General features: G+C 55.2%; 1 protein-coding gene across 9 annotated transcripts in view; it reads right to left on the bottom strand.

Annotated features, from left to right (window-relative positions):
* Positions 1 to 27,523, bottom strand: part of EVL (Enah/Vasp-like) — a 163,110-nt gene that overhangs the window by 24,208 nt on the left and 111,379 nt on the right. For all 9 annotated transcript variants that reach the window (XM_089908197.1, XM_022576099.3, XM_022576096.2 and 6 more), the window contains one exon: positions 27,159 to 27,336. In XM_089908197.1, coding sequence (XP_089764323.1) covers positions 27,159 to 27,336 — 178 coding nt within the window. The remainder of the gene's footprint in view (positions 1 to 27,158; positions 27,337 to 27,523) is intronic.

Raw genomic sequence — 27,523 nt, 5'->3', positions numbered from 1 at the left:
TCCACGATGGGCAGAAGGCTTCTCCCACAGGTGCTTCAAACAGCTGAGAGATTAGCAGGGCGTCCCCTGGGTCAGGGGCACAGCGGCACAGAGAGTAACAGAATCTCAAAGCCGAAACAGGTCATCTGATTCTGGGGCAAGCTTCTGCCCAGTGCAGGTGCCCTCCAGGCTGGCTCTCCGAGCATGATCCCCACAACGCAAGCCTCACCTCCCAAGGGAGCAGGTCCCTTCCTACACCGAGGTCCCAAATCTACCCACCCAGGAAGGCCCGATTTCCACCCCCAGGTGTGACAACACCAGTCCTTTCCAAGCCGGGAGTTTGCTTCCATATTCAGCAGTGCCCAGTCCTAGGCCCCAGTATGGGCTTCAGTCACGTTTTCAGTGAGCCTTGCTTTGCCGCTTCCGGACCCCTGTGTGGATGCTTTAGTTGGGGAAAGAGGATCCAGGTGGTGGGCAGTGGGCCAGCTGCTTGACGGGAGGAGGGCCTCCCAGCACCTGAGGATAAATTTCTCCCCTGGGTGGCCCTGCCTGACCCTGCCTTGTTCAATGCCAACTGCTGAACTCAGGGGCCGGGCAGGAGAGAAGACACCTGTGTACTCTTTACAGAGGTGACTACATAAATATCTGGTGGCCTGGCACATTAGTAGGTGTGAAATAAATACTGGTTTTCTTTTCCTGTCTCTAAACATGCTTGTTCTGCTTTATTTAACATAAAACAACTCTGCTCTTTCTAAAAATTGGTTTTTCTGTAAATATGTCCAGTATAGACATTAGAAAAATTTTCAAGTTTAATAAAGAAAAAACATTCCTAATTAAAAAAATAAATCCGCGGTGGAGGGGATCTCTTTTCTCTCCTACTCCGTGAGGCCCAGGCCTTAGGGCTCCTCTCCTCTTGTTCTCAGGAAACCAGAGAAAAAATACGAGAACACTGCTTTACAGCAGTGTCAGAGCACTTCTCTTAACTTAATTTACAGTTACTGTAATTCTCACAACCCTACTGGACAGCTCCCAGGAAGGCTTGTAACAGGCGAGGGAACAGCCCAGAAAGGGTAAGTGCCACACCTGTAAACAGGAGAACCAAGCTCAGACTACCCGCAAAACGCCACTTTCTTTCTTAAATTCCATCGCACCGTGGTGTCGGCTGAGGCCGGCCTGTAGGATGAAGAGTCCCGGGCGAGGGGCTGCAGCCCTCAGACAGCGCCCAGGCCCTGCCTGGTGTCCGCACGGCGGACAGTGCCACCCACTCAGCCCAGCATTTGGGGCTCAGGCCTGACAGCTGGACTCCTGCCTTGTTCCAAGACCTGGCCTCGGCTGCTGGGCCCGTGCCCGCGTCCGGATCTGCCCCTCTTCCGGGGCCAAGCCCCTGCCCCGGAGCCCCCGCTTGGCCCCTGGTCTGAGGACGGGAGCCCACCCTCGCTCTGACCGGGCCCCGCCAGCTGTCAGGACCCCCGCTGGCAGCCAGCTGCCACGGCGTGAACTGCAGAGGTCCTGCGCTTGTGCCCCTTGTTCTGCCCGCCGGCCTGGACTGCCTCCTGACACCCTCAGCTGGCCGGCCTGGTCAGGGTGGGAGGACAGAGCACAGCCCTCGCTGCTCCCAGGGGGCTCCAGTCCCTGCGCGTGAGGCATCTCAAAATGAGCCGGCTAGAACTTTAGACACTACGGGGCAGGAAGAGACAACACTGGCTGCGTAAGGCCTCCCATTCTTCTTAACCTCAGAAAACGTGGGTATGTTTTGAGCTGCGAGGGTCCTTAGCATTAGGAAGCACAGGCCCTCTGTCTCAGAGGGGAGGGGTCTGTCCAGGGTCGTGCGGGGCGTGCCTCCTTCCTCCTGGCCCATTCCACCCACTGGCCACGGTGCCCCACTGGCAGAGGCGGGAGGAGAACGGGGAGGAGGCTCCACCCTCCAGGACGGTCTAGGGCCTTTGGGAAGCCTGGGCACAGCCCATCTGTAGATGCCTCTTGTGTTGAGATCTCAGGGCGGGAGCATCGGGTGGCTGGTCATCACTCCCGTCTGTCCCGCGTCCCAAGTTACTTCCCATGATTCTCTGAGCGGTGTGATCAGAAGCCAAACACGCGGAGTGTCCTGTGCCTGAGTCACCGCAGGCCAGCCGTGCCCCCACCTCCAGGATCCAGGATCCAGGTGAGGACCGCAGGCCACCCCACCCCCCAGTCTCCTTAGCTACCAAGTTCTCTGCTGCTGCGTCTGAGACCCCAGCAGAATCCACCTGCCTCTCCCTGTTCACGTGGCTGCCTCAGCATCTCTCCTGGACCCGTGCCTTAGTCAACCAAAGGGACCTCCGCCTCTACCCACACCCCTTTCTCCCCATCCAGCTTCCACAGACACTGCAGACCACGTGATCTCTGGAAAACACAAGTCTGACCCTTATGGGGTCAAGTCCAAGCTCAATGGAGTTAAGAGTCCAGCCCATCCCCACAGCCGCTTCTCCTGGACTCACCCCCCGCCCCCCAGCAGGCCTTCTGCACCTGCTCACTAAGCCTGGATCACCTGCTGTGCTTCCCACCTCCCCGTCTCTGTGTGGCCCCCATCCACCCGGGACACCTTCCTCACCTACCACGTCTTCAAGGCCCAACTGCATAGCTGCCTCTGCCAGGAAGCCTGCCCTACATCCTCCTGCCTCCACTGCTCGGCCTCTCCCACACCCCTTTCTGATATTACAGTGATTGGAGGGCAGAGACCACGCCTGTCACTCATCACACTCCCTGCTCAAGGCCGGCTCACATCAAGTACTCGGCGTATTTTATCAAACGGAGTTGGGAAGGTCTGAGGGAACCTTGGTGTGATCACCAAGCCCAGGGAAAAAAGCACAGGTGAAGGAATGGGACTGAACTCGCTCAGATGAAAATAAGACCTACCTAGAAGTGAGCCCCAGAAACACAGGGCTCCCCAGGTCCGTGCCTGTTCAGAGAGGAGGCCGACTGAGGCACAGTTCCCAGGCTACTCCCCGCCGGCACCAGGGGCCCACTGCCGCCCGGAGAAGGGGTGTTGGTGGCTTTGAGAAGTGGGGAGGGGGCTTGCCCAAGGCCATGGGGCTCGGTGTCACAAGCTTGCCAAGTCTGGGAGCTCCAACTAAGATAGATGCTGCCCTTCTCTCACTCACTTCAAACAAGTTTTGCAAAGTCACAATAAAGAGCCTAATTTGCACTACAGACACATGACAAAGGGGAAAATTTAACGTGGAACATGGACCCAACATCAGGAGAAGCGGGGTGCCTGTGAGGCTCTGGTGTCTTGTGGGTCCAGCCCACAGCGTCAGAGTGCACACCCTGGTGGCAGGCCAGGGCAGAGGGTGGCCCGTGCCCGATGGAGCCCCTGTCTGACCAGAGAGAGGAGCCTGGGGATGGAACAGGCAGGCTCGTCCGCTCTGAGTCCATCTGACATGATTCTTCTGGGGAAGGAGTGACTTCTTGTCCCCTGAGGCCCACATTCCAGCTTCAGGTCGGAGTCCCATCACACACCCACTCCTACAAACACGCTGGTGACTCAGAGGAGGCCCTTTTACCCTTGGGGGTCATGAGGTGGGGGACGGGAAGGAGAGACAACACCAGAGGGGAGGGGCAGGCTGGCCAGACCCAGGCCACGAGCCCGCCCGGGAAGGGGGCTGGCAGCCGAGGGCCCTAGGGCAAGTCACTGAGTGACCGGAGGCCACACTGAAGAGGAGAGAGGGGCTGGGAGGACTGAGGTCAGACCTGGGGCCTCAGCAGCAAGCAGGGCATGAACGGCCCTGCGCCCTCCACGGGGTACAGGGCTGTTCCCAGATGGGGTGAGAGCGCCTGGTCTGGGTACTGCGCCCCGAAGACTTCCACGGCCTCCATCTGTGACGCAGATTCCAGCGTGAGATGCGATCGTCCTCGGGAACACTGCCCTCATTTAGCAGCAAGGGGCCGGGGAGAGCAGATGGAGGAAAAGCCGGCTGCACAGGGTCAGGCTTCCGGGAGAAGGGACCCAAAGGGGCTGACCTCCGGCCCCGCCCCAGCCTTGCTGAGAGGGGTGCAGGGGACAGGCGGGTCCCAGGCCATGCTCTGCTGTGCAGGGGGCACCTCCTCACGGGGACTCTGCGAACCCAGGCTCCCTGTCCCCTAGGACGTATTACATGCACCTGTATGTGCCAGGACCCGGGCGCACAGCCGTCCGACTTAACCCCCAGGCACGTAACCGTCCTGTTCTCCACGTGCCCGGCACTTAACGTACTTCTTGGCATCCGGTCAACACTCGACAAATATCTGTTGAATAAATGAATGATCGGGTCCCAGGCAAACTGTCTGATGATCTCCAACAACTGCCGAGGCTGTGCAGGTAGCACACTCTAGAGCTTTCCCCTCACGCTGGAAACAGGCCGTGGCCGAGCTGGGGACGCGCCTCACGAGCAGGAGATTCGCGAGCAGGGAGACACCGTGGTCACCAGCGGGGGTGGCACTTGGCCAACTCGAGGCGACAGGATGTGGGATGAGAGAACTCAAGTTTATCGAGCAGCCACCATGCTGCGTGCTAGGTCCTGCGCCAGAGACTCCCAAACGTCACTCACTTAACCCGCACTCTCACCCCAGGAGCGTTGGTACCATCCGTATTTTATCCTAAGGAAGCCAGAGAGCAGAGGACATCAAGTGACTTCAGCTCCCTTAGACACATGCCCTTGAACTGCTCCGCCTCCCGGGGAAGGAAGGGTGGGGGAGGCCGGATTGGAGGACAGGGGCAGAGGGTCCTAGAGAGCAGCGTGAAGGGCGGGAGGCAGGCAGCGGCTGCTGGGTTGGGGGGGAGTGGGGGGAGCCCTGGCGCCCTTTCCCGGCCGAAGTCCAGCCCCCGCAGACTCTCAGCACCCACTGGCCTCTGGAGAGGGAGACTGTGGGTTGGCCTGCCTGCCGCCATCCTGCCTGACCCCACGTAGGTGCCCTGCCCACGTAGTGCTTGGGTGAAGTGAGCGCAAATGAACGCTCCTGACCCAGGAGAAAGATCTGTATCCCAGGCTCTCAGCTGTGCAGAGCCTGAAGGGCCGCAGCGAGGAGAGATCCCAGAGCCTACCCGGGGTCTACTTCCCAGTGGGCTGAAGCCTGTCTTGCTGGCACTGTTCCCACGGGAGCCGGTCAGGACCAGACAGGGGCCTGGACGGTGGAGAGCGGAGCTCGTGTTCCCCCTCCAATTCTCCCAGCACCCCTCATTCCTGTTTCCCAGCTCCTCCCCGTTCCTGGCTAGCCTCCCTGGACTGTTTCAGTTTGTTCAAATCCCCTCTGGAGTGAACCTGGAGCCGGGGAGACCCAGGTTCTTGCTGGATTTCGGCCACGCCGTAGTTAAGCCCCTCCCCGCTCCTGGCCTCAGTTTCCTATAGAGTGAGAAGGATGGAAGCAAGGATCTCCTAGTTCTGAATCTCTGCAACTTAAAAGGACAAACAAGGAAATACACCTAAATGTTCACAGTGGCTACCTCTGGATTGTGGGCTCTTCCCCTCTTTTTGAACTTCCAAATTCTGCACAAGCAGGACGCATCAGCTTATAATAAAGAAACAAAAGACTAAGAGTCCCCACGGAGGGGTAAGCGCTCCACTGCGACTCCACCCTGAGTCTGGCTGTGCAGGGCAGGCAGAGGCCGTACTGCTCCTGCCCCAGGTACTGCACTTCAAGTTACACAGCTGAGGTAGGCAGATAAGCACTGCGGACACCTCATGAGAAAGGCCGTCCTCCTGCTGGCCATTAACATTTATGAGGCCCTGGGACACCAGCCCCCAGCTCCTCTGGGACAGAAGGGACAGGCCAGGTTTCCAGGCAGTCTCTACAGGAAAGGCATCCCCTGGGCCTCCTGAAAAGATGGAACCTGAGATCCCAGCAGCACCAGAAACCAAGGATCCAGCACCTGCTCAGTGATGCCTGATGGAATTTCTGGCCAGCAAGTGACAGCCACCTGGCCCAGGCTGGGCAGAGCCCCAAGCCCTTTCAAGCCCCCTTCCCCTCTGCCGTCTCTCTGGCTGACTCCTTTTCCTTTCTCCAGAGGTGCCTCCATTTTGGACCGCCTCAGAGCCACACTTTGAGATGGGGTGCAGCCTTCCCTTCTCGTGTCTAGGTTCCTGCTGCCAAGCAAGCAAACACACACATGGGAATGGAGCCTGTGATCCGGGCCTAAGCTCAGGCCTGGCCACGGTCTTCAGAGCCACCCTGCCAAGGCCACCCAGGAATCGGTGGCAGAGCTGGGACCAGCGCCCAGGACAAGTGTCTCCCAGCCCAGGGCTCTGTCCACACCAGCATGCTGATGCTGGGCTCTGGCTGGACAGACAGCTGCTGCCTCACCACCTCTGAGATGCTTAGGAAGCCCAGGCAGGGGTGCTTAAGCCACCTCTTGAGCTTGGCTCAGCAGGAGACAAGTCCCGACTGCCACCGCCCTGCCAGTTTGATTGCTTGCTGAAAGTTACCCCGTGTCAATTTTCTAGTGCCTTTTCTGCCAGTCCTTATGAGTGAATTTAGGCTCACAGTGGCTGATACGTGAGGCAGCTTATTTTGTTTTACTCAGATCACCAGGGCCAGCTGTTTTATCATCCACTGCAATCCTGTAATACACCCTCATCCATGGGCCCGCCAGTTATGGCTCAACCCCAGGGTGACCGGTGGTTAAAGCTGTGTCTAAGAGGCCAGTGTTGAAATGACCTGTAGACCCAGGTGAGCAGGTGCAGAGGCTGCAATTCAGAGAGGGGCGAACTGCCCAAGGCCACACAGTAAGAAGTACCTACCGGCCTTGCAATGAAGCACCAGCATGGTACGCCAGAGAGGAAAGGCCCTTTCACTCTAATGACAGCAGGAGGCCTGTGTGCCACCCTGGGTGCTAGCAAGCAGGGTCCCCTCTCCTGGCGTAGAGGGATCCTGAGGCCAGGGGAAAGGGAGGGACTTGCCCAAGAACACATCCAAACAGGGGTGAATGGGGCGAGAACCCAGGTCTCCTGGCTTCCAGGCCAGGATGCTGCCAACCAGCCTGCTTAGTCCCACTCAGGCTGTGGTCCTCAGGCCAATTATCATCCTAGTAAAATATTTTTTCTCCCTTTCTTAATAAGCTCCTTTCAGAACACATTACGCACCTTGAAAAGGATCTCAAAGAGAATAAAGTGCAATAAAATCTGTCACACATTTATTGCCTGCGTGACAAACCACCTTCGCGTCATTTTTGTGATTAATCTGCTCAATTATCCAGGGCAGAGCCTGTCAGACCTATGTCATAGACGGGGAAACTGAGGCTTGGAAAGGGTGAGCGATTTCCCAAGGCCACAGGCACCCCAAGTGGACGGGGCTGCTGGGACCGGAGCCCACACTGGCCACGGCCCAGCCCGCGTGCTGCCGCGTCTGCCCACCCTTCCTGCAAGGCCTCGGTCAGAACAGCATCTCAACCCTCCGACCATCAGTGACAGGGAGGTCGTCGCAAGACCCAGAGCTCCGGCCCCGCCTCCCCCAGCACCTGGGAGCGGAAGGGGAGGCCCGGGAGGAGCGGGGAGGAGAGGGAGGGGCTCCCGTCACCTACAGCTCACTCTGCAAAGCACGGTGCAGTCGCAGTGGCAGAAGCAGAAGCAGTGGAAGGTCCACTCCCTGCTGACCATTACGGGCAGGCCCCGGGGCGCAGTCCGGAGGCGCGCTGCTCACATCCTGCCCACTTACCTCTCCTTCCTCAGCCGCCTGGCTTGGGCACTGGGAAACTGATATGCCGGGCAGCCGTCAAATGGGCTTCGCCGCTTCAATGTTTAATGAGGCTTCCCAGCTAACCTATCAGAACCCGCCTGCCTACCCGACTCCAGAAAGCTCTGGGGGCCCAGGAGGAGGGTCCAGACCCCTCGTGGGGCCAGCCCACGGGCCCTGGTGACGCCAGGTGTCTTCCAGAAGGAGCCTCCCACCGTGGCTCACTCTCCTCTTGCCCCCGTGGGCTGTGGGAGGGGACGAGGTGGGTGCGGAGCCAGAGGGTACAGGTGACCAACCGAGGGAAGAGTCCCAGGCACCGCTGACCTTGGCCACCCGCTCTTCCCGAGCTCCATCCGGCCGTTCCTTGGATTTCCTCTCCTCTCCTCGCTGCTTCTCTCAGCCAATCCCTGCCCCTCCTGCCTGCTTTCCAGCCCAACCAGCTTCAAGGCCCGCGGGAAGTTAATCCTTCACCCCCTTCCACCACCCTGGATCCCCTTCCGCCATCATACCTGTGGGTGCAGTGGCTGCTCCTTCCGCTGTGAAGGTGCCTCTGCACTTCCCCAGCTGGCAAAGCCCCAGGGCCCATAAAGCCCAGTCAAGTGGGTCGCCGACCCCGTGGAGCCTTCCCCGACTCCTAGGTTGCCTCCTGCTGTCTCTCTGTCTCTGACTCTTCTCCTTGAGCCCTGCTCTCACACGAAACATCAGAAAGCATAACGCTTCTGTGCTGGTCCCCACGTGGGAAACATCATTCCCATGGGTCCCTTGGGAAACGCTTCCCGGCCCCCAGCCCCCTCCTGCAGCTCCTCTTTCCCTACCAGTGGCCTACTGGGGTCAGGCCCCATCTCCCTTACCATCTTCCCTTGTGATGCTGACTGCTCCCTCTTTACTGCCCTGAGCTAAAATGCAAATATGTACGGATATGTAAGGTAATACAAAGGACTTCAAAGGAATCTGGGATCCCCCAGACTTGCTGCCTAGGAGGGGCATCTCAAGGTTGGCACCTCCTACCCCCCCCCCCGCCCCGCTCCCGACCTTCCTCCCTGACACGGGGCTCACACGGCCTTGCCTGTCCAAATCTTTCCCCGGATGATTAACACATCGGTTCTGCTGGGCTTTGGGGCCTTGGGTAGCTAGTCGCTTTCCCTCTTTGGGACTTAATTTCCCACCTGCGGGGCTGAGCCAGAGGAGGCAGCAGGTGCTGAGAGCGGCACTCCCCGTTTACACAGTGAACGGACTTGAAGCCACTTGAAGCTAAATTTGAGTCCTGGCTCTGTCACTCTTTGACCTTGGGCATATTGCTGAAGCTCTTTCACTCTGTTTCCTGGTCTGAAACACAACGAGAGCATCCCTTATCTTGGGGTGTGGATCTCCAACGCGTTAGTGTCAGCCTAGAGTCTGACACAGCACGACTCAGCCCTCTGCCAGTGCCCCTTCTTCTTAGGGAATTCTGAGTGACTAACATTTCATATCTCTATTAAATTCTCATAACACATCCCAGGAGTGGAATTATCATTACCTCAGCAGGCCAGGGACGCCCAGAGAAATTAAAAGCTTGTCTACATCAAGTAAGTGACAGAGTCAGAAGCAGAACGAGCTCCTGCAGCTTCCGAGCCCATGTTCTGTCCCCATCAGCTTCCTGTCTCTTCAGAGGTCAGCTCTGCGATGGGTCATGTTGAGAAAACTCCCCAAAGGGGAGGTCTTCAGGAGCAGTTTCTCTCCTTGGTATCCAGTGGTCAGAAATGCAACTCCGGGCCACCCCACCAGCCACGGACCACTTCTCCTTAGAAAAGCGCTATGTGTTAGGTGCAAGCAGCTGGAGAAACTGAAGGTGAGGTTGTAACCGAAGCTAGGATGCGGGTCAGCAGAGACGAGTGTTAATTCTCTTTGGGCTTTAGTGTCTCCATTACCTCCAACTGCTGAAGGCGCAGTGGATGGGATCCGCAGAATTCACACCCTGCAGGTGGCAGGGCTCGGACCCCGACTAAGCTGCCTGCTCCACCTCCAGCCGCTAGATGCTCCAGAGGCGCGTGATGACATTTCAACAGCAGTGTTTGCAAAGGGAATCACGAGCTGCCGAAACACTGTCAGGCAAACAGCTGGATTTGAGCCCTGTTGCTGCCGGTGCGGGACTTTCCGAGCTAGTTTCTCTGTGTATAACACAAGGGTCTTGGCTGATATGGCTTGTAAAGTCCTTTTCTACACTATGAGCCTATGAACCAGCTAATTAAATGTATTTGTTTCTTCAGCAAGGATTTATTCTAAGTTTTCTAGATGAGCTCACGTAAGAACGTCCTGCCAGTTATGTGTGGCTTGGCTAACCTCCAGCTGTGCCTGAGTCACTGAGGTCACACGGTAGGGCTGCTCCTGCACTCTGCTGCTGAGGCCAGGCCACTCTCCGCCCTCCACGCCTCAACTGGAGAGGCCCCTGTGCCTTGGGCAGACCCTTCCACAGCGTGGGGTGCTCTGCGCTATGTGCAGAAACAGGAGGGCACAGAGCACCCTTCTGGAGCATCAGTTTTTTGCGGTACGCGGGCCTCTCACTGTTGTGGCCTCTCCCGTTGCGGAGCACAGGCTCCGGACGCGCAGGCTCAGCGGCCATGGCTCACGGGGCCCAGCCGCTCCGTGGCATGTGGGATCTTCCCAGACCGGGGCACGAACCCGCGTCCCATGCATCGGCAGGCGGACTCTCAACCACTGCGCCACCAGGGAAGCCCTGGAGCATCAGTTTTACTGAATGGGAAATAATTCCAAATAGGGAAGGAGGCACAGATGCACCATGGAGAAGAACATAAAATCTGCGTGAGTTTTTACAACATGGCCCAGGACTTGCAAGGATTTTCGGAGGCTAGGATGCGGGGTCTCTTGCAGCTCCACCGCACACCAGCCCCAGGACAGGCGGGATCCTGACCAGCATCCAGGGTCCTGCGATTCACTCTCTGAGCCTCGCCCCGGTGTGCTCTCCTAACCTCTCTGTTCTTCAGTCGGTCGCCTGCGTCCTCCTGAAATGTTGCTTTCTTTCCCGCCTTTCTCTGGTGCTTCCTCTGCCTGTGATGTGGCACGTTCCCACCTCTGCCCCACAAGCCCATGGCCCCAGGCTTGCTCAGGGACTTGGTGAAGCCCCACCCGCCAGGCCCCAGGCTGCCCTTTATCAGAGTTGTGTAGGTGCCTGTGTGCAACCCTGCCGGACTGCGAGCGCCTTGAGAAGTGAAATACCCTACACTTATGCCCCCACACCACCGTGTCTACTTCTCAAAACCACCTGACAGGCTGTTAGTACAACCCCATGCAACAGATCAGAAATGGAGTTTCAGAGGCATGAATTATCCCCAATTGGTGGTAAAGTTGGGTGAAGCCAGGACTCTTTCTGTCCCACCCGTCTGCCACCGCAAACAGCATGCCGTGTCCCTCCAAAGCTGGGAGACAGCTGGGGTGCTATCCACGGACAGTGGCAACTGGGGCTGGCCGGCTGGGGCAAACCATCGCTGAGTCCATTTAGAAGCCACGGGCTGTGGCCAAGAGCTGCCCAGGAGCTACAGAGGCAGAGCACGAGGCTCTCAGGTCTCAGGAAGTCCCAGGCAGCTGGGAATCGGCAAGGACGCTCCCTCTAAGCCCTGACAAGAGCCACGGCGCCAGGGCAGGATATCAGCATGTAATTTTTCACCTCTGAAGATCTGTCTGGCAGGGAGAGGAGGCCATGAAGGCCTGGGGCTCGAGGGGATGGTCTAGGCCCTTCAAGACCTGGCCCTGACTGTTCCGTAAGCCTCACCGCTTCCCCCACACCCGTCCAGGGTGGGAAGTGCCCCCGTGAAAGGCCCAAACACGTCTCTGTGCCTTTGCACGTGCAGCTTCCTCACCTGACTGTCCTCTCTCTTCTCTAACTGGCAAACTTCTATCCATCCTTGAAGCCCCAGATCCAGCATGCCCTCTGCAGAGGCTTTCCTGGAGCCCTGTCCCTGCATCTCAGGCTCCCGAGGCCCTGGACTTACTTCCCTCTGTCCCCGCACTGGCCACACTGTACTGTCAAGTCCCTGTTCTCTGCCTGACTGAGCTCTGCAGACGCGGGAACCGTGTCTTGGTCCTCTCTGTGTGCTGGTGCACGGCCCATAACAGAACAGGCCCAGGATATGCCTGGTCCTTCATCCATCACACAAGCGTCACTGTGCACGGCACTGGGGATACAGCCGTGGACACAAACCGCTCTCCTGGGCCCTTGGTTCTCGAGAGGAAAGACAGGCAACACGGTAGCACGTAACAGGAGGAACGCAGCAGGAAGAGCTGAAGGGGCAGGTGTGTGGGTCCTGCCTCCCTGACGAGGCGTCATGTGAGCCATGGGTTACTCGGAGGGAAGAGCATTCCAGACAGAAGGGACACCGGGGTGAAGGGGCACGTGTGGCACAATCGGGGGGCGACCAGGAGGCCGCTGTGATCGGATTTACGTAAGTGGGTGAGGTAGAGAGTGGGGCGGAAGTGAATGAGCAAGGCAGCCAGGGCCAGGGAGGTCCACGCGGGCCTCGGTCAGGGTTTGGATTTGATTCTGGGTCAGACTGTAAGTCTCTGGAGAGTCCTGAGCAAGGCTCGACCTGGCTTGACCTAGACGTGGAAAGATCAATCTGCTTGTGTGTGGAGAACAGACTAAGCGCAGAAGCAGGCAAATCAAGTAGGTGTCCCCTGTGAAAGCCCAGTCGTTTGTTGAATGAATAAATGATGAATGAAGGCAGGCAGCTGACAAGTGGGTGGGGGGCAGGGTCTCAAATCCTCACACCCTGTCCACTCTAGAAGCTGCAAGTTGCATTCAAGTCCAGCACCTGGGTTTCTGCGTCCCTGGGATGGTCACTTACTAAAATATTTGAGCTGGCTCTTATCCTATACGAGCTAAAGTTGGCAGAAGGCTGACCTGGAAATTATCATTCTTTAGGAAAGATATTAAGTATGCTAACTGAGAAAAAAGAAAATAGATGCTAATTAATTTTTGACTTATTTCAGAAGAAGTAGGCATTTCGATATAAAGATGGGCCAGGTTAAATGCCCATAATAATCAACCCGTGATCAAGCTGGGTTATGATTTAGAAAGTGTGGAGGCCACCAGCTGACTGGGATCTCTTTGACAGGCCATCTGGCTCACTGGGCAAAGGCCTGGACTTTGAATTGGAGACTTGGGCTCTGTCACTCACTAGTGTAGCCTTTGGCGAATCACTGCTGTGAACCTTCGTTTCTTCAGCCTTAAAGTGGGGACAGGGATTCCTAACCTGTCCCCGACAGTCTCAGGAGGACGCCAGGGAACCCGATGAGACCAGGCGGGACAGGTACAACAAAAGACACGTTCCTTTCCTTGAGGAGCATGTGGGCCAGCCCCCGGGCACGTCACCGTTTCTTCCCACACCAGTGAGGACTCTGGCCGTTGCTGAGGGCTGAGATCTCAGACAGTGTCCTGGGATGGGGTGCTCCAGGGGCAAGCATGACAATTTGCATTCTTAGGGTGCTTTACAGCTTGCAAGTCACACTCCCACTTACGTTATCATTTGAGCCTCGTGCACCTCTGCAGGTGGTTATTGTAAAACCACCTTTAAAGACGGGGAAGCTGAGGCTCGGGGTAATGAAACGGCTGGCTCGAGGTTTCACAGGCTTTGTGTGACAGGGCCTGGCGCTCTGTCCTCTGCCCCCAGAGTCTGTGTCATCTGTCAGTCGCTGTGCTGACCACAGGCTGCTCACCACGACCCAACCCGAGATGTACTTGGTGGGCACTGGCGAGGCGGGCATCCATAATGGACCATTCAGGAGCTCAAGCCCCGACTGAGCATGTGGTACCCAGGTCAGATCTAAGGAAAACGAAAAGCCCCAAAGAAATCCTCCCATTAGCGTTAGGGAGATGACCCTGGGGCCGGTGGAAGGAGGTCCTCCTTCTCCGGGATGGGAGCTACACACAAGCCAGCAGTGCTTTAAAGGAAGACAACGATGGCAGCAGGCTGCTGCTGGGATGCTCAGAAATCAGGGGCCCCAAGAAGGCTACAAAGTACTGCCAAGGTGCAGAGGGAGACCCCAAGGGTCAGGCACAGCCTCTCCTTGGACCCTTGACTTGAACTCACCACCCCAGCCCAAGCAGCCCGGCCTCCCTGTGTCTCCCAAGGCATCACCACAGGAGTTGATATGTTAGTTAGTTAACTTTTCAAATACTAAAAAAAAAAAAAAAAAAAAAAGCAACTTCAAATTGTTATAGTAATTTACAGGTGACAAAAAACTTGCACAAACATCATCTCATGTTATCCTCACAACAACCCTGTGAGGTAGGTGTAGTAAACCCATTGTACAGATGGAGAAACTGAGTCTCAGAAATCTAAAGTGACTTGCCTGAGGGCACACCCTTGGCACGAGCAGTGCACGAACCCAGACTTGCCTGACTCCACGTCCGATACACGTGTACCCCAGGGCCACAAAGAGCTGGAGGTCGGTGAGAACATGGCTGCTGGCTGGGGAAGGCGTATTCCTCGGTTCAGGGTGCTGCTAGGCGGGCCAAGGTGACGGGTGCGATTTCTGTGTGAGACAATTCTATGTGCCATGTCCCTCAATCACAGATAGCACCCCTCGCCTTGCGCCCAGTTCCAAAAGTGGTGCTGGTCCAGGAACGTCGTCTTGGTCTGCAGAGGATGGCGTGACAGCAGGAAGCATAAGGCCACGTGAGGGACAGACAGACAGACAGATGTGTGACCGCACCAGCGAGCTCACCTACTGTCCAAACACCTGGGTCGTGTTGGCCCTTCTTTGGGGCTCCTGCCCTCGACGGGCTCACAGTCTAGATGAGCAAATAGCGAGCTCAAACCAAGTGGATGACCATGTGCTGAGAGGCAGGAGGAGGCCCCTGGAGGGGAGGGGAGGGGAGGGGAGGGGAGGGGAGGGGAGGGGAGGGGAGGGGAGGGGAGGGGAGGGTGCCTTGCGTTTCGTAGCCCAAGCACGAAGCACGAGGACAACACACATGAGGCTGGGGTCTGGGGTCGGGCCCAGTGCACGCCCGCGTCAGGATAGACCATCCAGTGCAATCGCAATATGGGGCTGGAGGTCTCAAGACCGGCAAGTCCCCGGGTCTTGGTTTGCCCCCCCTCACCTGTATGGATGTAGCCAGAGCTTGTCAGTTAGACAGTGTGCTGGTTTTTGAGGGTCCAGAGACAAACAGGACACTTTCTGACTTCCCAGCCTGACCGAACGTACATGCTGAGAACAATACGACGTGCTAGGTGGCATTAACCCCCGTGATGGAGGCGTAAATGAAGCACCGTGGGAGTGCGGGGAAGGAGCGGGGCACCCTGCCACGGTGGCCAGAAACGGCTTTGTCTGCAGAGCCAGGGTCCCGCAGAAGGAGTGGGGCTCGGAAGAGTGGGGACAGGAGGGCACGCTGGGGGTGGGGGGGCTCTGGGGAAGGTGCCCTGGTGAGTCACCGTGGGTGCAGGTGGTAGGACGCCCCGGGGGCTGGTGCGCAGGAAGCGGCCACCAGGGGGCAGGCAGGAGATGACACGGAGCCTCAGGGAACGGGTGTCCTCAGTGACCCTTTGTCGGGGATAGAAAGTGCCCACGGCCTCCGCAGGAGGGAGGTGAAAACAGCTTTTTTCCTTAGGAGAAAAAAGCAGGTAATTTTAAGAAGAAAAGAGGTTTATGAAAAGCAGAATCCAGCCCCGGCTCTACGAAGCCGGGAGGTGGGGCAGTGAGAGGAAACGGCTCCGGGCCTCACTCTTCAGGAGAGGCACCTGGCCTGGGCGCCCTCCTGTGGGAGCTGACGCTGCAGCAGTTAAGGACATTGGAAAGACTGGGGGAACATTCATCACCAGCACCAGCTGGAAACGCACCAACGAATGATGTTATCACAAGCAAACCAGGTAACAAAGGGCCACACCGCTATGTTCTGAGAGACGTGCTTTAACTCATCCCATGTGGATTTGCACCAAGCTACCAGGTGCTCCTTTTCCTTTTTTGCAGAGTCCCAAAAGATAAAGTGGAACTATTCTGGTTGTCATCAGGGTGAGGGTAGGACATGCCTGGTGAACCCCTGGAACTCCACAACATAGACAGTTTGAAATTCACTGCATTCAACCCCCAAACTGTAAGCAAAGTTGCCTTTGACCAGGCAAGCCCCTGTTCCCCTCCCTGCCCAGCGCCAGCATCAGGCTTTAACATTCTGAGGCATTCCTGCATCTAATCCTGAGCCCAAGGCCTTTAAAGGAAAGTCACACTCCCACGCGGAGCCTGGATGCTCTGAGGTGTTGCCTCCTGCTCATGACAAGCCAGCCAGTCTTCAAAACTCCTGCCACCAGCACCATGCTTTGCTGTACACCCATGATCTCATCTGAGGTAGGCATGACCACCCCATTTTACAGATGAAGAAGCTGAGGCTGGGAGGAGTCCTGCCCAAGGTCTGACAGCCTACAGCAGCAGGGCTGCTCCTGGCCTCTCCCCTGTGAATGCAACTTCATGGTCCTGCCCTAGAAGCCCAGGCACTGGGACATAGGTCCTCGCAGCACCCCTCCGGGGGCTCCAGAAGCCCTAAGGTTCTGGGGAAACGGACTCCCGCCTCCAGTGCTGGCTTTAATGGTCTCCTGCTTGAAGCATTCTTGGGCCCCAGACCCTGGCAGTCTGTGCGGAAGGCCCAACATGCCGTGGGGGGCCCTCTGGGCCGTCTCTTCCACTCTCCCCGGCACACTCAGGCTCGGTCACATGCACATGACATTGGCCCCCTCCCCTCATCACTGCTGGTGACCTACTGGGAGCGTCTATGACTCTGGGATGAGTTGAGGGTCGCCGCATCTTCGGATTTGAAGAGTTTCTTGAGGTCTTAGCGGGAATGGAGGAGGGGACCCTCAGTTTTGGTCTGGGGTCTTCCCACTCTGAGTGAGCTACAGGACAGCATGACTCTGCCCACTGGGAGGGTGGACTGGATGTCACTGGAGAGAACACAGACAAGCCAAGCTCTCAAGCCCTCCCGAGCCCCGCCTTCCAGGCTCCACAGCTCTCTTCCTAGCCCCACCCTGGGTCTGGGTCCCAGGGAAAATCCTTCTTTAGGAAGGAATGGGTGTGATGTGGGACAGCGGGAGGAGGCTTGGGTGCAGGCGTCAGCTCCGCCCCGATGTGCTGTGCAACCTGCACAAGTCCCTCCCCCTCACCGGGTCCCAGCTGCAAAAGGGAAGCCCAGCGCCCTGACGTCTAAGCCCTTCTCTGGTCCCACATCAGTGCTGGCCGGGCCTCCACCATCTGTCCTCCACACCTGTGGAGGCTTGGAGGGGGAAGATTATTCTCAAAAGCCCACTCCCGCCAGAGGGCTGGAGGCCATCAGCCTGGGGCCTCGCATCCGGTGCCACCTGGGCCCTACCCTTCAGGAACAAGGAAAGACAACTAGACAGTGACTGCGGGAAGTTCTGAGAGAACCTAGTTTAATGAAAGAGCGCTCATCTGCTGACAAGGAACAGCAGTGCCTGTGAGGGGGGCAGAGCAGAGGCCTGGAGGAAACAAGCTTTATTTACCGGACACCTACAGGTACAGGTGTCACACAGGAATTGTGTGGGGTGATCCTCCAGCCATCAGTGGTATTATTATATCCATTTTATAGACGAAGTGACTCGTCAGGGTCACACTGCTTGTGAGTAGCAGAAATTTGAACCCAAGGGTGATACTGTGATTTATAATAAGAAATGTATATTTGGTCTTCGTACACTGTTCCCGGCATATAGCTCCTAAAACCCTTGTAATTTCCTAAATAGGAGCCAAAGGGGCATCTTTCGTGATAACATTTAGTCTTCTTCTCAATTCCTGAAACAGCTTCAGAGCATGGAGGTGAAATGGGTGTATTCTAACAGGCCCTTTCAACCACCCTTGAGTTGATGCTAATGCAGTGACTTTTGATTAGAGGGCTGGAACTTTCAGTCCCCACGCCCTCAACCTCTACGGAGGGCAGACTGGCTAGAGATTGGGTTCAATCACCTGTGGCCTATGTAATGAAACCCCCATAAAAAACCCAAAAGGATGGGGCTCAGAGATCTTGGGTTGGTGAACATGTGGAGGCTGGGGAGGGTGCTGCCTAGAGAGGGCACAGAAGCTCTGGGCCCGTCCCACACGCCTTGCCCCGTGCATCTCGTCCATCTGGCTGTTCCAGAGTTCCATCCTTTTCTAATACACTGGTCGGTAATCCAGTAAGTCAGACGTTTCTCTGAGTTCTGCAAGCCACTCTAGCAAATTAATTGAACCTGAGGAGGTCACAGGCCCCTCTGACTCATGGCCTGTTGGTCAGAAGCACAGGTGACTGGCTCCTGAAGGGGGTGGGGGCGGTCTTTTGGGGCTGAGCCCGTACCCTGTGGGATGCTGCCTGCAGGCAGTGTCTGGACAGCTTGGTGCGCTGTCGGAGGGACGCGGTGCCGGAGCACAGGCGTGCTCGGAGGAGAGGCGGGAGGAACGCGTGGCTCTCCTTCACACCGCGGTACTCTGGCTCCAAAATGTACATTCCCCGCCCACCCCCCGCCTCCCGGGGGCCCCGCTGCCTCTCCTGCTTGTCTCTGGAGGAGAAGAGGAACAGTGTTCAGATCCCAGCCTCCCTTATCCAGCCGGCACTGTTAGGTGACGATCCAAGGAGATACCAGACGTGACGAAGATGGAACTCGTCTTGTTTTTACACAACTTCTAGCCCTTCCTTGCAGACTCAATGGCCCCTTTTTATTACAAACATTTTATAACACTCCCTGTATTATACTGAAGTGAAATTTAAAGATTATATAACCTACCTACATAAATTAGAAAAAAATAATAAAGGAGAGGAGAGAGAAGTAACCAATAATAAGACAACACCGCACCACGTAAAAGCTCAGACAACTACAGTAGGAGACATCATCAGTCAGGTGCTGGCACCACCCCCAGGCTCAGTGACCACTACTGACACAAGCGGTTTCAATAATGCGGTGCTGTGTGTGTATCTCACCAGCAAGTACGCTGGAGATGAGATTTTCCAAAAGAGAAAACAATTCTTGGTAAAGTTACAAACAAACTAAAGCACAATTTTCTTTTGAAGCACGTGGCGGTTGCATTCCTAGAAAATTCAGCACATACTAAAACTGGTATTAAGAAAAAAAAGGAGGGGCTTCCCTGGTGGCACAGTGGTTAAGAACCCGCCTGCCAATGCAGGGGACACGGGTTTGAGCCCTGGTCTGGGAAGATCCCACATGCCATGGAGCAACTAAGCCCGTGGGCCACAACTACTGAGCCTGTGCTCTAGAGCCTGCGAGCCACAGCTACTGAGCCCACGTGCCACGACGACAGAAGTCTGCACACCTACAGCCTGTGCTCTGCAACAAGAGAAGCCACTGCGATGAGAAGCCCGTGCACTGCAACGAAGAGTAGCCCCCGCTCGCTGCAACTAGAGAAAGTGCAGCAATGAAGACCCGATGCAGCCAAACATAAATAAATAACTTAATTTAAAAAAAAAAAAGAGTGCTTTTGCTTGCAACACAGTAAAGTTCTGTCTCAGATAATTAAGTTCCTTGCTTCCACGTGTCTGGTGGGACACGCAGGACAGTACAGGGTCACGCGGGGCTGCCCAGCGCACTGTGATGCGTCCAGCACTCCTGGCTCTCTGTCCACCGGCCACCAAACGCCTCCTCTCCGCTCCCACACTGTCCCCATTAGAACCACCTGACTAGTCCAGCCTAAGCACCGACGCCCGCACAGCAGAGGAGACACGCCTGAAGCCACAGGCATGGCGGCGGCCGAGCTGGCCAACAACCAGATGCCCGACCTCCAGGCCAGGCTCTTCCCACCGAGGGCGGCGCTTCCCAGGGAACCCAGACGCTGTGCTGGGGGAGCCTCTGCCTTAGTCGGACGGGGCTTGGCTGGTCACCATCACAGCCTTTCATGCGCCGTGCTGCGCTGAACGCCTCAGAATCTGCCCATCTTACAGATGGAGAAACCGAGGCACAGAAAAGGGAGGTGATTTGCCCAGGCTGCATGCAGGCGAGCAGCACCCAGGTCTGCTAACCTCCGGGCCACCATGGCCTCTTCCTCCGCGGAGCCGACGGGGCACCACACACAAAGGGCTCTGAGGGCCTCTGGCCTGGGGGGACCTTGGAGGACAACCAGCACTGCATGTTTCAGACGAGGAAACTGAGCCCATGGAGGTCACTGCACCGATCGAGGGCACACGTGAGGAGCAGAGCTGCGACCAGAGCCAGACCTCCTGAGTCCTAGCCCAGAAGAACAGAACTTGGGCTCCTGAGATTCAGGAGGTCAAAAAGGCTGCTGCTTCTCACACGCATTTCCTGAGCTCCCTGTGTGCCTCTCCGGCTCTGTTACTGGAAAATGGCTGGTGACTAAGGCTACACCGGTCCTACCACCAGTAGAACCAGTAAGGTGGCGGGGAAGCAGACCCCACAGAGGTGTTGTGAGTAAAACACATAAGTACCCCGGCAGAGGGGATGTGCAGGGCCGAGGGTGCTGGCTGTAGCTGCCCGAGATGGGAGGCCGTGGGGTGCGGCAGCAGGCGCACGGGCCGGGTGCTGGCACGACCCGCCGAGGTCTGTCCTCTCCGGAGCTGCCACAGAGCCCTCGGGGAGGCCAGCTCCTCTCTGTCCTCCCCCTTCAACCAGAGAAGTAGCTCCAAACAGCAAAACAAAAAAACAAAAAAACTCCAGTTTTTTTCTGTTCTGGCCTCTCCCGTTGCAGAGCACAGGCTCCGGACGCGCAGGCTCAGCGGTCATGGCCCATGGGCCCAGCCGCTCCGCGGATCTTCCCGGACCGGGGCACGAACTTGTGTCCCCTGCATCGGCAGGCGGACTCTCAACCACTGCGCCACCAGGAAAGCCCTCCAGTTTTTTGGAAAAAAAACTTGGCTAAGTATTTCTAAGATCCTTCCCATCTTTAAATTTATTTCTAAATATAGGTCAATGAGGGAATTACTTATCTACACATTTGCTTTTCCAACAAAAGAGCCATTCTTCTTTTTCACGTTACCGAGTGAATCATTCAGCGAAACGCTTTCTCAGACAGGCACCCAGACACCTGAGAGCTTGAAACAGCTAGGTCTTCTAACTCCTAGACCCCCTCCCTGCTTTAAGAAGCCAGATGAAGGAACAGCCGAGGAATCTCTCTGACCTACTGACATGATTCTAGATTCTGAACAGAAAGAAGTTCCTCCAGCAGAAGTAAAGTTCCAGGGAATGAAAGAGAATGAAAGTGAATGTTTTCTTCTACGCCTATGCAGCCGAGCATGAATAACAACGACTCCTAAGATACAGATGAAGTAACACGACTCCACAGCAGCCGGGTGAGGGAGGTGTGTATTTATTATCTGTCGTGAGCCTGAAACACACTACATGACAGCAGACTGCCTCCACTCATTTGCCAAAGGAAATAAAAGATCTCTTGGTCATTGGAGGGCGCACCTGCCTCGGGAGTGGGAAATTATGCAGACGTGACTAAAGGCGCAGGAGGTTTGCAGCCCTGCGCGTGGTACTGCACTTAATTAAAGCTACTCCTGAAAATAATGGGAAAAATGAAATCTCAAATTAGCATATGATACGTTTTCCCTTCTCTTGTGTTTGCTAAGATTATAGGAGTACTAAGGCCTGGTCCTGGTGCAGGCTCAGCAGTGGGTGACCATCGACTGGGCTGGACACAGTACAAACCAGTACTCCCATTCCGGAAGGTGTATTCAGTAAGATACGTCAAAGCTTTAGAAATGTATGTATTGTTTGACTCAGAAATATCCCAAGATATAATCGGACAAGTGTGTAAAGATGAACATGAGACGCAAAGCATACATACAAATTAACATATAAACATACAAGAGAGCCTGAGAGCCTGTAACAGCCCTCTGTTACACGAATATAGTAGTGCAAAATCGGGACAACTTACTTACAAGCCGAAGGCTGGTTAAATTGTAGTAACATCTCTATATGGTACTCAGCGCAACACTCTGGCCACTTAAATGGTGAGGAGATCCGACTTCCTTGGCACAGAAGGACATGCGTACCATAGTGCCAAGTGAGAAAAGCTTACAAGACAGTACATACAGACTATTTCCGGGGAATAGCTCTTCAGTCATGTGTGAACACAGAAAACTCTGGAAGGCTACGTAAGCGTTAACAGCAGTCATCTCTGGGTTTTAGGATCGGAGGTAATTTTTTGTTTGCTGGTCTGTATTTTCTATTTTTCAGTTATAAACAAGGACTACGGACGATGAGGGATGCTGCCTCCCGGACGTGCTAGGTCCTTCGGGAAGTAAAGAAGGACATTCTTCCGTCTCGTTTCTACACAGGGCTTTTCCTGCTTCTAGCATCGGCCACAGTGACCACATCTGTAAGCAGTGAACTAGCATTCACTCTGTCCAGACATACATAAAACCTAAACCGTTAGGGCTAGAAGGACCTGTAGAGAGCTTGATTAAGTCTGTACCCCTCCTTTCAGAGACGGGGAGACTGGGGCCCCCAGAGAAATGACCTGTTTAAGGTCAGAGGCAGGCTCACACGGAAGCATATAGAAGCAGTTGCCTTTATAAAGCCACTAAACTGTGAACTGAAGTCTGCTAAGAGAATGAACTGCAGCGGGGAGGGAAGCTGAGCTGGGCCGGGTGGCCAAGTATAGCCTGTAAACACTGCTGCCCTGCCTGACAGCTGGCGGCTTTACCAGACGGTGGTGCGCGCCCACTGAGGACAGCAGCCGCAGGGAGTCCAGGTACGTGCATCAGTGGTGTGGGAGCTGAGACGGTGCAGACCTGCCGGCACCGAGGCCCGCGTCCTCGGTCCTCTTTCTGTAGCAGCTGTAACGTGCCATGAGCCATGCTCACTGCCCTGACCAAGCCCCTGTGATCCCCAGAGCAAGAAGCCCACCCGGAGCTGTGGGCTCAGGCTGGGCCCAAGGCTGGCTGACCCTCCCCTCTGACCTACTGAGGCACTGCAGAATTGTAGAAAAAACACTGGATTTCAAAGCAGGAGCCCTAAAATTGAGTCTCAGTTCCACTGGAAGATTCTGGCAGACATGTCACCTCTTTTAACCCCAAGCCCCCATCTGAATAAATGTGTCTAACAGTAGCTGGCCTGACAACCTGTGGGAAATAAAAGCCAAATTATAGGCTCTTTAGAGTATAAGAAGTCCTTTCTCAGCCAGCTGAGGCCTACCTGTGGGGCTGCCTGGTTAGTGGGAGCCCCTTCCCTCAAGAAGGGCAGGGAAGGGGCACGTGGGAGAAGATCCTGGTAAGAAACAAAAATCCTGGGCTTTGCAGAGGAAGCCTAGATGTTATTATTACTACAGTCATTATCTCTGCCATCCAACTAGACCACAGAAGCCCCACTCTGAGTCCCCCTAAGCACACACACCAGCCGCGGCCATCACACCTCGTCACGGAGCGGTACCCACAGGGAGGCCCCGTTTCCGCCAATGTCGGCACTCCTCCTTCACGCAGAAGACGGCTGCGCATTCGGAGACAGACGGCTCCTCCCCACACCCCAAACTACCTCCAGGTGCCAATTTCTATAGAAAAAGCCCCAAGAACCCAGGGGCTGACTGTCCCCCTATCCACCGAGATAACCCCTGAACCCAGAGCCTTGTGGGTCCCAAGAGAACCCTGAGCCAGCTCTGCACTCCTGTCCCTACCCAGGGAACCGAAAGCACCAGGCAACAGGACCATTATTTAATTTGTTGATTTGACTTGCTAAATTGGCTTTAGGTTCCCTAGGTTGGGCCTGAAGTTGAAGAATGAGTATCCAAAACTCACTGGCATAAAAAGACAGGTTTTGTGGGTACCAAGGAACAAGTCCAGCAAAACAGATCTCTCAAGGGTCTGACTCTCTCCTCTCTTGCACGTAGAAGTCAGGCAGCGAGAACATTACTCTGTTGCACCCGTTCTTTCTCCAGAATATTGTCAAGAACTCTGGCTGAACAATGGGTTTCACCAGGGTAACGGGCAGGAAGGAACAAAGAAAGAACAGAGTCGTGACCTGTCCTCAGCACACAGAGGATGCAAACTGCGAGAGTGGGTCAAGTCCTGGGTGTACATCCAGGGAAGCCCCTTCCCCTCTTGGGCCCCGGCCTCCTAACCCAGCCATGTTGTGTGGGGACTCACTTCCCAGGGCTGTGGTGAGAATCAGGTAAGAGAAAGGGGTGTGAAGACCGGGCGGCCACGATTTGCTCTCCTTTGCTTTCAGGTTTGTATCTAAGCATCTTGTGTCTGCCAGGTTTGTTGGACCCCAGGAGGCCACACTAGTGTCGCTCACGCATGAGGGGGAGGTGGGACATGCTGATGAGACCCTGAGTCTCAGGAAGTCCACGATCTGATGGCCCGAGCCCCAGATGCCTAGCACAGAACAGGACATGCCAGTGAGGAGAGGAGGGAGCAGAGGCGGGCACTTAGGAGGTGCCAGGCCCCATGCCGGGCAACTGAATCCTCTCCACAACTCTGGAAGAGGGACTTATGACCCCATTTTACAAATAAGGATGCTGAAGCCTACAGAAGATAAGCAAATTCAACAGGACCAAAGGGGAAAGAACCAGTATTATTCACGCTCTTATTCCATACCAGGCACTATACGCTAAGTACTCTATAAACATTTTAAACTTAACCCTCATGACAACCCTAGGAAGTAGGGTTTATTACCCCAAGGCCACAGGTGGCAGAGCAAAGACTTACTATGAGATCTCACTGCCTCTGAACACACGCTTTTCTCACTACACTTGACCCCTGAACAACGTGGCGGTCGGGCTCTGAGTCTGCATGGGTGAAAACCTGCGTGTGACTGCACAGCTGGCCTCCACGTCCACGGCTCTGCACCTGCAGTTGCGACCAACTGCAGATCATGTAGGGCCGGAGACGCATTCACGGAAAAGAAACCACTGTCAGTGGACCACTTGGTTCAAAGCCGTGTTGGTTCAAGGGTCCACTGCACCGCAAACCGCCTCCCGCCGAGGAGGGTAGAACACAGTTTGCCAATACAGAGGGGATTTGATAGAAGCCTCACTATTATCCTGCAGCAGAGGCCTCCTGTGGTAGCTGGTGGAGAGGCTGCCTGTGCCCTGCCCGCACTCTGAGGCCCAAACTACAGGTCAGGGTGGCATAGCCATATCATGGAGTGGCACTCCACAGTGACAGAGCCGGCTGCAGAGACACATGGGTCCAGGGGCGAGTCTCTCAGACGTAACGTCGAGGGACAGAAATCAGGCCCCGACGTACACACTATATGATCCATTTACACGAAGTTCGAACACAGGTAAGAGTGCTCTGCTGTCACAGAACCTGACATCCTGGTTTTCCTGGGAGGGGGTGGAGGGATTTGGTCCCTGTCAGGGCCTGGCAGGGGTTCTGCATATGCATTTGTACAAGCTCATCGAGCTCACACTTCAGGTTTCTGTACGGTACAGTGCGGTACACCCCAGGTGAAGAAAACGCTTCCTCCTCAGCGGCCCCACGGTCTCCCCTCCACCAAAGGCCGTGGAACCGGGACGGGTGACTACTATTCATGATGAAAGTTTCAAGTCAGGCCACTGTCACCTTGTGAGCACACATCCACCCCCTACCCCAACAAAGACACCCGTTCAACCCAGAGGAGACGCAGGAGGTCGGGGTTCTGAATCTGAGTTACTACCTGGCACCGGGAAGTTATTTCTTCATACTAGGTCACACGATTCCTATCTGAAGATGAGGTCTGGATTAGCTGATTTCCTTGTGATTCTATGGTGAAGTTAAAAAAATAACCAGTAGTTGCTTTGCGTCAGTCATCTGAATAAAATAAAACCTTCCCCCCCCCCCTTAATGTATCTGTATGTACAGATAAAATAAAGCTTAACTCCTACATCCCGGGGCAAGTGAGGCAGCTCGGATCGGAAACCTTAAACTCAGCTCGCTCCACCACGAAGCTCAAGGCTTTTGGGTGGAAAAAAAGACAGCTGGCTACGCGGTGATTTGGCGCCTACAATGCTGCAGGCGGCCCCGCACTGATCACTCACACAGCTGTGGCTCCTCGCTGCGCCCAGCTCTCAGCAGAAACCCACAAACCCTGGGGCCTTTCCACAGTGGGGACAGAACTCTACAAGTACCGGTTCTATGTACGGCCTGCGGGGAGCATACTCAAAACGTGTTCTTTATTTTCTTAAAAAAATTCTCCTAGGGTTTAAATTGGGTCCCAAAGCTCCAACCTGTCAGGCACAATAGATATTGAAAAGCCATCTCCCTCCAGGTTCCAAGTACTATGTCTCTCCACTTCCCACCCCAATTCTGGCAGCAGCAGCAGCAGCAGTGACAGTAATGATACCCACAAATCACCCACACTGGGTGATTAATATGTGTCAGGCAGCCTGCTAACATACATTCGACTTCATTTAAACGTAGAAACAACCACGTATCACCCATCTTATAGCTAAAGAAATTGAAGCCTAGGAAAATGACCAGGACTCAAGGCCAGCAGGGCACCCCGAGGCCCAGTTCCTCACTACCACGCTCTACCAAGGTAAGATCTCCAGCAAAGTGCAAGACTGTCTCTGTGGCCACCAAGATGCCAATATCCCGGAAGGCCTGCGACCTCCCTCCGAAGCTAACACTACAAATTTCCGAGAACAGCCACGTGTGTTTTTGCTCCTTTGCTTTACCTGCCCTGCATAGAAGCTTTTGCTAGCGCCACTTGCCGCCCCCAGCCCATTGTCTACACCCCAAGTCTTCCAATTTGGAGACTTTCACTGTGCAATCCGTGCCACCCTTCTAATTCCACATCCAATCTCTTTCCTATCGGCACCGCAGTCTGCAGAGACACTGCAGCGTTCTCTTTCCCATCATGTGCTGGGCTTTCAGGCCCATGTGCCTTTGTATTTGCTGTTCCCTCTGCCTGGGATGCCCACTCCCACCTCTTTGCCCTTCAAAACTCCAGCTCAAATGTCACCACCCGCTCAAAGCCTCCCTTGGCAGCCCATATGGGCAGTCCCTTATTTCCCTTTCTGTGTTCCCCAAGCCCCTGCCCTGCTCATACCTTATGAGCACATTTATCACAATGCGTTACAGTTAGCAGTTCATGACTCCGTCTGCTCCAAGATACCAAGTGCCTTGAGGGAAAGGCCTCCATCTACCCATTTCTTACCTATTCTGTCTAGTCAGTTTCTAACACTCAGTAAGTGTTTAGTAAAAGTGTGCTAAACATACGCATAATTGAATACAAGAATACATTTTTGCTTGTTCCCTCCGATCTACGCCAAACGTGCGTCTAGAATATCAAATTAGGATGACAAGCGTAAAATGCATCTGGACACTTGGCTTTAGGAACACAGTACAAATCTGTATCTCACCAAGGGCAAAAAAGGTGTAAATGCCATTCTCTCCTCCTTCAAATTGCTAACATAGCTTTAAATCTAGAGTCAGGCAGTGCGTTTCTCTGAGAACCCACAAAGCATCAGCTCAGCGCAGCTGCAGGGCGAGGACACCCAGGCAGCCAGAACTGTAGGAGGGCAGAGGCAGAATGAGAGAGAGTCTAGGCACCAGGCCAAGACAGAGCCCCGCTTACCTCCTTCTTGGGAATTCATGATGTTCAGGGCAAACAGCATGGCATTGGAGAACGTGGTCGCCTCTTCCTTACTTGCAAAGTTTAAACCATAGACCTGGCGGGCATCTCGCCACTGGTGGAAGGTTGGCGTTGCCTGATTGTACTTCAGCCCTTTCACGATTGAATAATTGATCACAACCTGAAAGGGAAAAGAGAGAGAAATACGTGTAAATAAATAAAAGGTAAGTGAGCTGTGTGGGGCAAGGATATTGTGTCCCCTGGGGCTACAAGAGGACAGGGGGACGGGGATGGGGTCAGCAGAAGGGGAGAGCACGACCCGGCAGCTTTTCAACATGATCTATACGACACTGAGGGTTTGAAAACTA

The sequence above is a fragment of the Delphinapterus leucas genome, chromosome 2 (genome assembly GCF_059928025.1).
Source record: "Delphinapterus leucas isolate spDelLeu-1000000601 "Yukka" chromosome 2, BTC_Dleu_Yukka2, whole genome shotgun sequence".
In the NCBI taxonomy this organism is placed as follows: domain Eukaryota; kingdom Metazoa; phylum Chordata; class Mammalia; order Artiodactyla; family Monodontidae; genus Delphinapterus; species Delphinapterus leucas.
Note: the sequence above shows the minus strand (reverse complement) of the source record. Positions and strands in the feature narration are given on the sequence as shown.